Here is a 12568-nt window from a genome sequence, read left to right on the forward strand (position 1 = left end):
TTTTGATGTATGTGGCATGCATATAGACCAAAGTTGAATGTGCATGTATCTTCCAGAACATGTTGATTATTCTACTTCAGTAGACAGTAGGGTAATCACATACTGCCTGACTATTAGCTTGCTTACCCCCAATTTCATATCTGCATCAAACTCTTGGATGGCCTCTGTAAAATTCTACTGATGGAAATCCATTTTAAGCAAAAATTCACTAAACACTAAAAAATATTAGCACTAAATTATCTGTTGATGGTCTATGGATGCTCCTACTTCTGAACCGAAACACTTATGTGCTGTGTTTTTAATTGAGAGTTTTTTAAATAAATTAAACAGTGAAAAGATACTAATTTCTTTTTACTATTATTTATATTTTCAAAAACTAATTTTATTCTGTTTATTTGTATATTTCATAGACCTCATACATAATACTTAATAATTAAAATTAGTCGGGGATATTTTGTCCCTAAACCTCTTTAAACCTCTAAATTAGCTGCATTTGAAAATAATACACAATACCAAAAATATGTCTTCTTTAGCATGAACAATAAGAGAGAAGGCAATATTTTTATTATCACATTTTTATTTATCATATATTTTAATAGGGACACCTGCTTATGTAATCATCCAATAAGCCAATTATGAGGCAGCAACACAATAAGTGCTTCAAGGATGAGGTGGCATATGTGGCCAGAAAACGAAAAAAAATGTGAGAGAGTGAGATGGTGCTTATATGCCCTCTTAAAATAATTGACTGTAACAGGTGCGGCTGAAGGAAGGGGCGTGGGCAATGCTTTAGCTACCACTACCAGCCATAGCACCCTTAGCAACCCAACAAGATATTTGTGGTTTATTTAAAAGTATTTTGATGTGCAAATAATATAATTTAACAAAAAAATTAATAAAGAGGTTAATAAAAATATTTTACACTTAAACAAAGCACAGGTGATCCTGCAAATAGACATGTGTGCTGAACTAATTGCATGTTTTATGGAATTAGATTTGTCAAAAAGAAATCAACAAAAGTAAAATACTTAAACAAATAATAAATTATTGAAAGTAAATAAAAATACATACAAACAAACAAAAAAAACTATTAAATGTATAAAAATAAATCTTTCAGTTTCGATCCAGTTTTTCACTTTCACTGATGGGCTTTACACTATTTGCTACACGATTCCATAAAATTTCAGATTTCAGTCTCACATTGATAAAATAAATTTTTCAGAAACACTGTTCTTTACAATTAAAAACATTATTTAACCAGTAATGGCTAGGCTAACAAGATTTACACTAGTTTGAACCCATAGCCAAAATTTGTTGCTCAGAATGATCCTTTTCTAGTCTCATGAGACTGAATTGAGCTTTCTCATTTCAAGCTTGACTTGGTCCTTTTTATTTCTCCTAACTTAGGAGTTAGGAGAAACAATGAGACACAACTGAGAAGTTTGGGGAAATCTGAGATGTTCATGAGAAACAGAACTGCATTTGAACGAGAAGCAAATGAGCCACATATAAGACCATACTGAGATTAGAGCCAAATATAACTGAGATGTGTGAAACAAATGAGAAATATTATAGTTTTATTAAACAGATAAAAAATCCGCAATTTACAGCAGTGATGAGCCACAACTAGCACCACCTGAGACCAGTCAGTGTCCATCCTGACCTCTGTCTACCACAAAATTAAAACCAAATATTAAAAATATTACAGTTTACTATTACCATTCATTTGTAAATCAAGCCCATGCGTAATAATGAATACATAAATGTGAAAAATACAATACAAAATTATTATTGTGTAATAAATGTACAATTCACACAATATAACAGACACCAGCAAACTTGCAAATCAAGACACTATATGATACAAAATTTCATAAAACCTGACAAAGATATCAAGTGTCACACTGCTCAACTCAAAGTATAATTTATACTGGAGTTACACAAAGTCCACAGCATTGTGACACTCTTCCACTGAAAAGAATCAGTCAAAAAGGAGATGAAAATGTAAAAGAAAATTTGGTTGCTTGCTCTATGTAAGAGCTACAAGAACAGGCCATGGCAGGAAAAGTTCTTCCGCGTGTGGGAGCTCACAGACGCCCCTGATTGGCTGTAGAGCCGTAATTAATGTGGGAGCACGAAGTACCTCTCATCCCTCCCCTCTGAGAGAGCTCGGCCAATCAGCTCTCTCTAGGCCTCCAGCTGCAAGAGATAACAGCATCACCCGGGGATCAAACCAGCGATATCTGGATGATAGGGCGAGCACTTTACCACTGCGCCGTGGTAAAGTGCTCGCCCTATCATCCGGAGATTGCTGGTTCGATCCCCGGGTGATGCTGTTATCTCTATAAAGTAGGTCAACACCATTGACCTACTTTATTCCCAACTGTCTAAAGGTTGAGAGATGAGCTTAAGCTTGCTCATGGGCTGGTGCTTACCTGACTGATGATGTGGTACTGATCGGAGACTCCAGAACATTCTCCTGCATTTCTTTGTTGAGATTCTTGTTCTCCTCAAGGTTTCTGAGGTGGCATGCTTCTGAAAAGAACACAGTTAAAGTAAAGTGTATATAATTACCAAGATAACCACAAACAAACATATTGGTCTTAATTTATAGAATATAATTACCTCATGTCTCTAAAGTTACATGTTCTGGTAACTACTGTTAAACACTGAACTACCGTTTTTTAAAAACTGATCATGCAGTAACATTAACTTACTGTTAAAAACTTAATGTCAAACCACACTAGTTAACTTATAATATAATATAATATAATATAATATAATATAATATAATATAATATAATATAATATAATAATATTATATTATATATTGTAAGTGCCCCATAATAATACTAGCCAGCTGACCGATTTTTACCATTAGAAAAACAAAGAACAACAACAACAACAACAAAAAGCAACAACTTGCAACCTCATTAGTGTTAGTTACCTAGACATGTTAACCCACATGCTAAACCACAGGTAGCATTTGAATTCCTTTTGGAATTTAAGACTAAATGTAAGCTAAAATATCCTACGTTTTTTGACCACAGACTCTGTGGTTTTAACTTATATTCTGACTCCTTGTCAATAATAATTAGGCACTTAATTTTAAATTCAACACGAAAAAGTAAAACCCACCTATACCGTCTGCTTTGTCTTCTTCATTTGATCTACGGTAAGCAAAGAAGGTGTTGCGCTGGATAAATAGTGATTGGTGAAGTGTTTTTTCTGACTTGACACTGAGGCCTGGAGATGCCCTGCACATTTCTCTAACACACTGGCCACTTGAACATTTGCAGGAGCATGTGTGGGAGAAATTGTGGGAAATTATTTCTTTATTAAAATGTACTGTAGGCTTGATTGGGTCATGATAAAATGTTAAACATTCAGTCAAAAATGTATAAACAAAAATAGTTTTGGCCTTAAATGATCATTGTACATAAACAGAAATCAACACCAATATTATCTCATTGCTTCACTTCTTAATTTAAAAAAATATGTATATTGCATTTGCCAGTTTAATTTTAATGAATTCATTAATGTGTACACATTTGTAAAAGGTTAGCCATGTGTATCAACTAGGGACACCTTGGTGTACTATACAGTAATATACAGTAACTGGGGGTTGGATTTTGAATTTTTTTCAAAACTAAATTTTAAAATAAAACATTTATCTATTACAAAACAATTTTGTAATAGAGTTTAATTAATACCAACTTGCATATCTTCATTGAACACATAGTGGATTAAAAGAGAAACTTCCTTGGGTACTTTATTTTTTAAATTCTAAAGCAGAAAGTTCAAATAATTTACACATTGCAGGGTTTACAGGTGTAAAATATACCAGCGGTGGTAGCCATCAAAGTGGGCTGTGTTACCTGCAGCCCAAAGTGGTATACACAACTTGTATGCATATATGCCTTTAACACATTATATTCTATTTTTTTTTTTTATTAATTTCAAATTTCAAAGATCCAACATACTAACCATCCTCTCCATCTACCCATACTGTATGTGAAGAGTAAGATGAAGTGTAGATGACACAGTTTGTCAGAGAACCCTATCCCTTAAACCTCAAAGGATTTTATGCATTTATGCAAACATACATTTTATGTCAAGGACATGATATATAATAATATGCACATTTTGAGTTCTACATTTTTGCATTGTCATTTCAGTAGTAGTAAAATGTAAATTTTTTTAAGAAAGTAATGAATTAAATTCTACACAACATATCAGAAGACCCAAATGCAAACCTTATTATATATTTTATATATTTTTAATTAATGCATAAGATCTTATAAGCACTTGCATAATGAGTAACAAAACGTATATAATCAGAATCATTAGGCAGACATACACATACAAAATCCCCAAAAATAAATTGATAAAAAAAAATTTTAAATAAAGGGCAAAACTCATTAAAAAAAATATTTAATATCAAATTTACTTTAAGAAAAAAAGAACAATTCTGAATATTTCATGAGAAGAGGTTAATTTTTTTTTTTCCCCAACATCACATTTCAAGGAAAAGCAGGGCCTGGTTTTCCGATAAGACAACCTCTTCACGCGCTAAGAAGACTCTTAAGATATATCTTACGCAAAGTAATTACTTTTCTAAGTTCGAACTGTCCCTTAGAAGTCTTCTTAAGTCACTGCCTCTTACGTCCGGCGTTACAAGGCATTGTCTACAGTAAAGGGACTGAATTAGCTCAGGAATCGATTTTTCACATGTTTTGCGTTAAGAAAGACGGCCCTTTCTATGCAAATTAAACATTGCACAAAATTCTTCCAATAACATTTATTTCGACATGGGTTAACTTATCAGTAGCAGGCCATAATAGACAAATATATAAATTAAATCACCAAACTGTCATTAATATTTTCATTTAACCTGTAGTGGCGGTGAAATGAACCGGGTATACAATCATAGTAGATTGACAAACAGCTGACAACACCCTTCACCAGCTTCAGAAACAATGTGAAACATGTCAGTTGTTGGGGTTGTATAGCTCACTTATGGAATGAATATGATGAGATGACAGAGTAGAAGTTTAATACCCCTATCTCACCTATGCGGTTTAACTCACGGTGACATGCGGTGTTAGGCACCGTGAGCTGCCGCAATTGCCCGCCGACATTCCGAGAAATTCTACAAGGTCTGCAAGCTTCCGCAAGAACTGGCAAAAAAACTTAACAGTTTTAATTTTTTGTGCAGAAAGATGGAAAATGTAATCACAGCGCCAAAAACCACGTAGATGATATAGGGGTATTATGGAATGAATATGATTAGATGACAGAGTAGAAGTTAGGCATTACAATCACTCAAAAAAATAAATGAATGCAGGATTTGAAACTCCCAAGTTTATTTTCTCATTTAACTGAATCGAATTTCATTATAAAATAGAAACATCCAGTCCATCCAGTCAATAATGATGGCTAATGATCAATGAAACATATTTTAAACAATACGCAGCAAGCAGCTGGACATCGGGACGTAGAGCGTAAGTACAATGCGTTGGCCTGGCGAGCAAGGTAAAATAGCCACCTCAGGCAACATATGAAAAGGGCTAAAGTTTTGCCTAAAGAACAAATCGCCATCTTCAGTTTAGCACAACAACACGCTGTATCGCTGCCAAATTGTTTGCCACCTGTTCAATATTATAAGTGATTGCCAATTTTAATGCATTAGTCACATTATGAAATAGGCTAATTAAAAGTCACTGATATCAAATAAAATCAAATTCTTAAACAGGCTTACGGTATATTCCATCATTAATACGACTTTAATAACGTTCCATAATGTGCTTCCATAAACCGCTAATTTATAAAGACAGCTGCACAGTGGTGGCGACTAGCGGCTTGAGCTGAAACTATGCTAAGAATGAGTTAAGGTTGGTCCAGACCAACCTTACGAATGTGTGACTTACCTAAGAGATACTTAGCGTAAGAACGTTTATAAGCAAAGCTTATTCATCCTAAGGGCATAAAGAGTTTTTTTTTTTTTTTTTTTTTTTTTTTAGCAGTTTTACAGATTAAAGTTTAAAATAAAGAGAAGAAAAAAGAAGAAACAAACTAAGCCTTAAAAGAATTAGTTAAAAAAAAAAATTAAATGTAATTAAGATAATTATAATTTGTGTATGTATGGAAAAAAAATACAAAATGATTAATCATGTCTGATGCGAAAGCTTAAATGTGTTCATATAATTTAGCAAATTTCCTGCTGATTACTGGATGGTTTTAATCACATTTTCTGGCCTGTCAGTGGTTTAACAACAAATTCTACCAAAACCTACAGACTGCATTAAATCTGAATGAGCATTACTTATGTAGAGCTTCGGGCACATTTAAATCCTCTGATTCATTGATTTAGATGTGCACAAGATCACATGACAGCTGGATGGAGTTTAGTCTGTTCTCTTTTGCAGACTCGGTTCAGTCAGTCAGCACCTTCTATCATGAAGAACACAATGGTGTTGAGGCTGTTGTTGATTCAAGATTCAAGAATCAAATAACTTTATTAATCCCAGAGGGAAATTGCTTAATGTTGATGGTGTTGATGGTGTTTTTGCGTGAAAGTTGAAGCTTTGTAACTTATCTGTTGGAGTATTGTGTACAGGTAAGGATGTGAGACAGCTGGACACTAAAAGACCTCAGCATCTGCAGGGAGTTTGAGGGCATTATTGGTAATGAAGAAAACCATAAGGAAATTAATTTATTTGTATTAATGAGTCATTCAGGCTGCAGTTTTCCTTTAAATACAGCAGTATTTACCTTTTATGATCTCCAAAATCTTCGTATATATTTCAGGAGTTTCTGGTTTTCAGCTTCAGCTCTTTTCTTTAGTTGTTTTAGTATCTTCACTCGTTCTGTTTTTCCTGTTTCCTTCACTTTCTCAATCAAAAAATCCATGTGCTGAAGGATGGACACACTGTCACTCTTTAAAGCGATTGTGTCCAGTGTAACCACACACTGATAACACTCTTCCACCAATCTGGCTTTTTGTTTTTCTTGTTCCTCTTTTTCAGAATTTAATTTGTTAATTAAACTCTTTGTCTCTTCAAATGTTTTCTCATATTTTCTTTTCAGTTCTTCCAAAGTCTTATTGACTTTCCTTGTCTTCACCACATAGATTTTCTTCTCTTTGACATGGGCAGAGTAGGGACACTTTCCAGTACACACTGTGCACTTACCCTCAGACATGACACTACACTTAGAAAGATCTCTGACCCACCAGCATCCTGGGTAGTGACAGTTCTCCTCACACACACTGCAGCATGTAGCCTCTTTGCTTCCAAAGTTCCACCACTCACATTCTATAGGCACCTTCTCTTTGTAAGGCTCATCTACCATATATTGAAGGCCTTTTTCATTTTCCTTTTTTTCTTTCACAAGTTGTTGTAAAATTGCTTCTGTCTGCTTAAGCTCTATTTGTTTGAGTTCTGCCATCGTGATTCGATCCTTCATATTGTTGATGGATGCTGCCAATTGTTTGCGTCTTTTCAGTACAATTTCAGTCTTCTTCAGACTTACACTTGGCCTTTCATTAATAAAAGCCAGAAAGTCCTTAATGGATGTGTTGAACTGATCCCACGCTACCGTGTAATCACTGAATATTTCCTCATCATCAAAGTCTTCACAGTGACAGTTGTTAAACCTGAAATACACGGGATCTCCTTTATCAGTCTTTGCACACACAACGTTGGCCTGTTTAATGGCCTTAATGGCATTTTTAGGTTTTGTGGTGGCGTGTGTGATGAACACAACAATGTTTTTCTCCACATCATTGCCAAGTAATGAGAGAACAGAATCAAAAATATACAGCTGTCTGTCAGTGAGTCGAGTGGTGTTTGATGACACGACAAGACACACTGCATTAATTTCATGAACTCCATCTTTAGATTTAAATAACTCGTGTAAACTTTCAGCAACATTTAAATCATCCTCGATACCATCAGTATTTCCAAACCCAGGCGTGTCGATGGCGGTCAGAGAGAACGAGCTGTGATTAATAAACACATCATACACTGTGACTGCATTTGTCTGAGAATCTGTTTGATTTTCTTTTGTCTCTATGATCTCACACCAGATTCTGTCTTCACTTTTAACACCCAGCATGTAGTTGACCATGGCGTTGATTAGAGTCGACTTCCCTACTCCTGTTTCTCCAAGAAGTATTATGGTTTTATGAGGTTTGCTCTTGTACTTTTCTCCAAACTCCATTCTCTTTAGTCTGTCATCATCAATTATACTACTTGTGTTTAGAAAATATCTTGTGATGAACCCTTTTTTTGATTTGCTGTTAGTTCTGATTTTGTTTATTTGGTCTTCATTTGGCATCTTCAAGTCTTCATTCCTAAACAAAAATTCAAGTTTTATGCATTTATAAAAGTTACTATAGATTCTAAGGTTGTGTTCATGTTTTGATCCCTGCTTGAAAAATATATTAAGATTTCAGGATATAAAGCAGATTATTCTTAAAAGAAGAAATCCCTAACAAATTGGTGCACAGGTTTTATTTCTATATTCATTTTTCTCTTTAAATCAACATAGGGTCAAAAATGCCTAAAGAGCACACCTAATATAAATGTATATAAATGTTTCTCCTTTAACAGATTGGTTAACCTTTTGGTTGCCATCAACAAGCTTTGGGCAGAACTCCGGTTGGATATCTGACCAACTTCATGGCAGAATTGAATTTTTTTTTTTTTTTAATTGAAATTTTTTAATTAATAAAAAAATTGAAAGTTTTTAATAAAATTTATTGCTTTCCTGGCATGGACCTGACACACACTCCACATTTCTTCTGATAGGATTAAGACTCTATATGAATGTAATCATCCATTCCACAACCAGCTTGTGTAAATCTTCCATTATGTTTCTCAGATTTGCACTAAGATCCTGTTTGTGATGTGTGTTGCTCAAGCCAATGAGTGCTGTCTCACACATACTTTTTATGTTGCACTTTTTATATTGTGCACATTGTTTTTTTTATTACAGATGTATGTTGTACAATTGTTCTGTCCAGTTTAATGAAATAAAGCTGACTATTGCTGAGACATTCCTGTTTATGATAAGTGTATGTAAATTTCTCACCACAGCTGTAGATGTCAGATGAGAACTTACCTCAGAGCACAATATCGTGCCATTATGAGTATCTTGCTGCCGATGTCTGGTATAAAGAAACCAAAAAAAAAAAAATCAGAAGAAGTAATTTTTTACAGAATGCTCTGGCAAGGTTGCAGTTGCTGGTGGCTTTTGCTATGCAAAACACAGGATGTACTCAATGTTCGCTTCAAATACAAGAGCATCCTGTGTGTGTTGACAAACAAATACTCTAGCAATCATCAAATGATCAAATAACAATCATGTAAAAGATGGTAATTTCCTCCGGAGTGTTAATTCGTTAATAATAATAATGTGGAGGCTATAGAAATAACAGTTTATTACATAATCTCTATTATTGAAGTATTAAATAATAAACGTTGTGCAGCAGATGACTATACTAATATCATCACTGAGTCTTAATGATGAACTTATATGACAAAACATTTACAGTGTTTTAATAAAAATGTATCCTGTTTGAGCAGATTGTGCCAGTAAAGTGTCACTTATAGAATTAACATTTTTACACACAATCTTGGCAAAGGTATAAAAAACTGTGTTTTATGAAAGTGAAGTTTTCTCTCGGAAATACCCCAAAATATGGATATGGTTTTATTTAAAGGGTTTTTAAATGTGAGTTTCGCCAAATTGTACCAGAAGGTTAATGTACGTAGACTTACATGTAATGAAAGGGTTTGCAGTCAGACTGTGGCTGTCCAAATATCTGTGATTTTCTCTTCCACACGCCCACTATATACAAACAACAGTACAGAAAATAAAAAAAGGTAAAATTAATAAATGAAAACTATTTTTCTTTAAAGATAAGATGTTTAGCCAAAAGTAAATGCCTAAATGTAAATATTATTGTTTAAAGACAGGACATTTATTCAGATAAAAAAAAAAATCTAAATTAACAGCATTTTAAATTAGAAACTGATGAGTTCCCACAATATTGCAGTATTTTTTTTTACTTTTTTAGTATTTAGTATTTTTTCCGTATTAATAAGTATAGCTAGATAAATTAAGTTTGCACATAAAATTGTAGTTGTAGCATCTTTCACATGAATTAGGATTAAATATTTCAATTAATCAAATATGTATGCAGTATACTTTCAAAAGGAAAAAAAAAGCAGCATTCTGCAGAACCACCAACAATTCTTCTGAGAACTTTGCCTGTTGCACCTGCTTCTGGTTTTGCATGTAAAATAATACATTTGATTTTATGGTGGAATACTGATGTTTAAAAAACATAGGAACATTTGTACTAAAAACACACAGTGTCTAAGACTTTTGCACAGTAACCACCCCCCCCCCCCCCTAAAATATAACATCTGCAAGATATAAATGAAGGAAACCATCTGAAACATCTCTATAATCAAATAAACACATCACCTACCTGAGTTGGTGTTCTTTTTCTTTTGTTCCCCCAGAGAAATCTGGTCTGGACAGCACGCTGCTTGTATATAAAGCAGATGTCAGCATCATGTGATTTACAGGATCTCTGTCTTGATTAAAAAACACTGATAGAGCATTTCCTGAGTACAGGTTCCTCTTCTTGGTTATTTATCCACTATTTATTACAGATGGCAACATAACCAGACCAAATCAGGCCAAGCTTTGACTCCATGTTTTACTCAACAGGACCAACAACATGAAACCATTTGGTTACGATTTCCAATATAAATGTATTTATTTCATCAAAGTCTGACAGTTTCATGTTTTCTGGGCATAATGGTGAGATTATAACGTAACCAAGCCCCAGTGGAATTGAATCATAGCCAAAGAGTTTGGGACTTCAGCAAATGATTCATCTTTGCCAGCATAATTCAGAGTGAGTTCTGCTAACTTTTTTTTCACAGATTTTTCGAGACTGGGGTAGCTGCAGATCGGAGTAATCGGCGTGTCAAAAAGTTGGTGCGTTCCGAAAGGTAGGGGGTGTGCCGAAAGCTCTTAATGATTGGTTGCGCACGCTGCCTGTTTAAAGGCTAATATTAAACGCTATTGTTTTTTCTAATGCGTTTAAGCGATGCCGCCAACATAATCCTCTATATTAAAATTCCATTATTTTCCTGTAAAATATTGATTTTACAAATATCCTTTTTCAACATTCTACTGATGTCATCCTCACGCGTTTGAGTCATGGGCGTGGCTAAAAGGGATATATAGCTTCGACCACAAACTAACAATGAAATTTATTGTTATACCTATTGGATAATTTTTCACGTCTAAAACTAATCCTTTCTGTAATACAAAAAGTTTTATTGTTGTACAGTCAGAGAAAATAACGTTAGATTGATGTGCGCATGCCCAATAAAGCTCGAGCTGTATTCTTTCTAGCCTTAACTGTATTAAACCCATAATCAAAATCAAATTACAATTATTTAAAAGAATATAGTACCACAAGCTGTTCATAACATTTTTAATTTAGTTTTAATATTTTTGGAATACTATTAACTTTGTATTGGTTAAACAAGACCAAAAAAAGTTACAGAATTAATTATTTAGAATGTTTTGAACTGAAGTTGTTTTTCTGTAGTTTTACTAAAACTGCATAAAAACTAAAAGCATTCTTGTTTATACTGTTTTGTTTACCGTTTTTTATACTGTTTTATATTGCTCTTTATAATGTCACTTTAATCAACTAAAATAAGTACACTTGCACTATTCTTATTGCACTGTTCCATTTTTCACCATATCAGCCTTCTGTGTGGTAAACGGTCCCTTTTTGCAGAACAGGAACTCAATTATCTTACCTCTGTTCTTCTCCAAGTTTGTGTTATTTAAGGTTTTTTCAGTGGTATTTGTAACAAGGGTTGAGAGAAACGTAATTTCAATTCTCTATACGTATGCACTGTACATGTAGCAGAATTGACAATAAAGTTGACTTTGACATTGCCTGATAAGGACAAATATGGTTCATAAAACACCACAATAAAGAGGAGGATGGGTACAGTTTAGTAACCCTTGAAGTGGCACTTATTCAGTAAACAGACACAATTTTAGTCAATAAAACATTTTATTTAGAGGCAGAGCTGCTCCGTTTAACAGTGTACTCCACCCAACCTGTACACTCAATCTGCTCATTCATTCATTTATGCTGTAGTAGCAGTCCATGGAACAGAATCCTTCAAACTCTCGGTCAGAATTAAATGACGAGGCCTAAAACATTTCACCAGGTCTAAAAACATCAGTAGCGCAAAACTGACACAGATACAAACTGCCAACACTTACTTTGAGGGAAAACACAGAAAAAGTCTGTGTTTCGTCTCACAGTAATATGTGTCTGTCGACAACAATCAAATGGAAAAAAAATATTTATATTGACTAACCACACCAAGCCTTACCGCCGCCATTTTCTTCCACGCTAAAATAAAGGTACTTACATATAAATAGGATTACCGCTGATTGGCGAACGCAGAAGCTCCTTTCATCAATGAGAAAGCTTTCGACATGCCCCCTACAT

At 34.1% G+C, this 12568-nt stretch overlaps 1 protein-coding gene and 1 long non-coding RNA gene across 2 annotated transcripts; both read right to left on the minus strand.

Moving 5' to 3' along the window:
- Positions 1–567: 567 nt before the first annotated feature.
- LOC128520162 (uncharacterized) lies at positions 568–4707 on the minus strand. Its single transcript, XR_008357918.1, has 3 exons — positions 3139–4707; positions 2436–2535; positions 568–2199 (listed from the first exon to the last, which is right to left on the minus strand). It is a non-coding gene; the product is annotated as an uncharacterized LOC128520162 (long non-coding RNA).
- A 9-nt stretch (positions 4708–4716) lies between these two features.
- On the minus strand, positions 4717–10571 carry LOC128520160 (uncharacterized). Its single transcript, XM_053494248.1, has 5 exons — positions 10502–10571; positions 9786–9855; positions 9127–9172; positions 6775–8356; positions 4717–6660 (listed from the first exon to the last, which is right to left on the minus strand). Exons 3-4 carry the CDS (start codon positions 9147–9149, stop codon positions 6778–6780), a joined length of 1602 nt encoding a protein of 533 aa, XP_053350223.1. The 5' UTR covers positions 9150–9172; positions 9786–9855; positions 10502–10571; the 3' UTR covers positions 4717–6660; positions 6775–6777.
- Between the last annotated feature and the right edge of the window lie 1997 nt (positions 10572–12568).

This window comes from Clarias gariepinus, chromosome 4 (genome assembly GCF_024256425.1).
Source record: "Clarias gariepinus isolate MV-2021 ecotype Netherlands chromosome 4, CGAR_prim_01v2, whole genome shotgun sequence".
Classification (NCBI taxonomy): Eukaryota; Metazoa; Chordata; class Actinopteri; order Siluriformes; family Clariidae; genus Clarias; species Clarias gariepinus.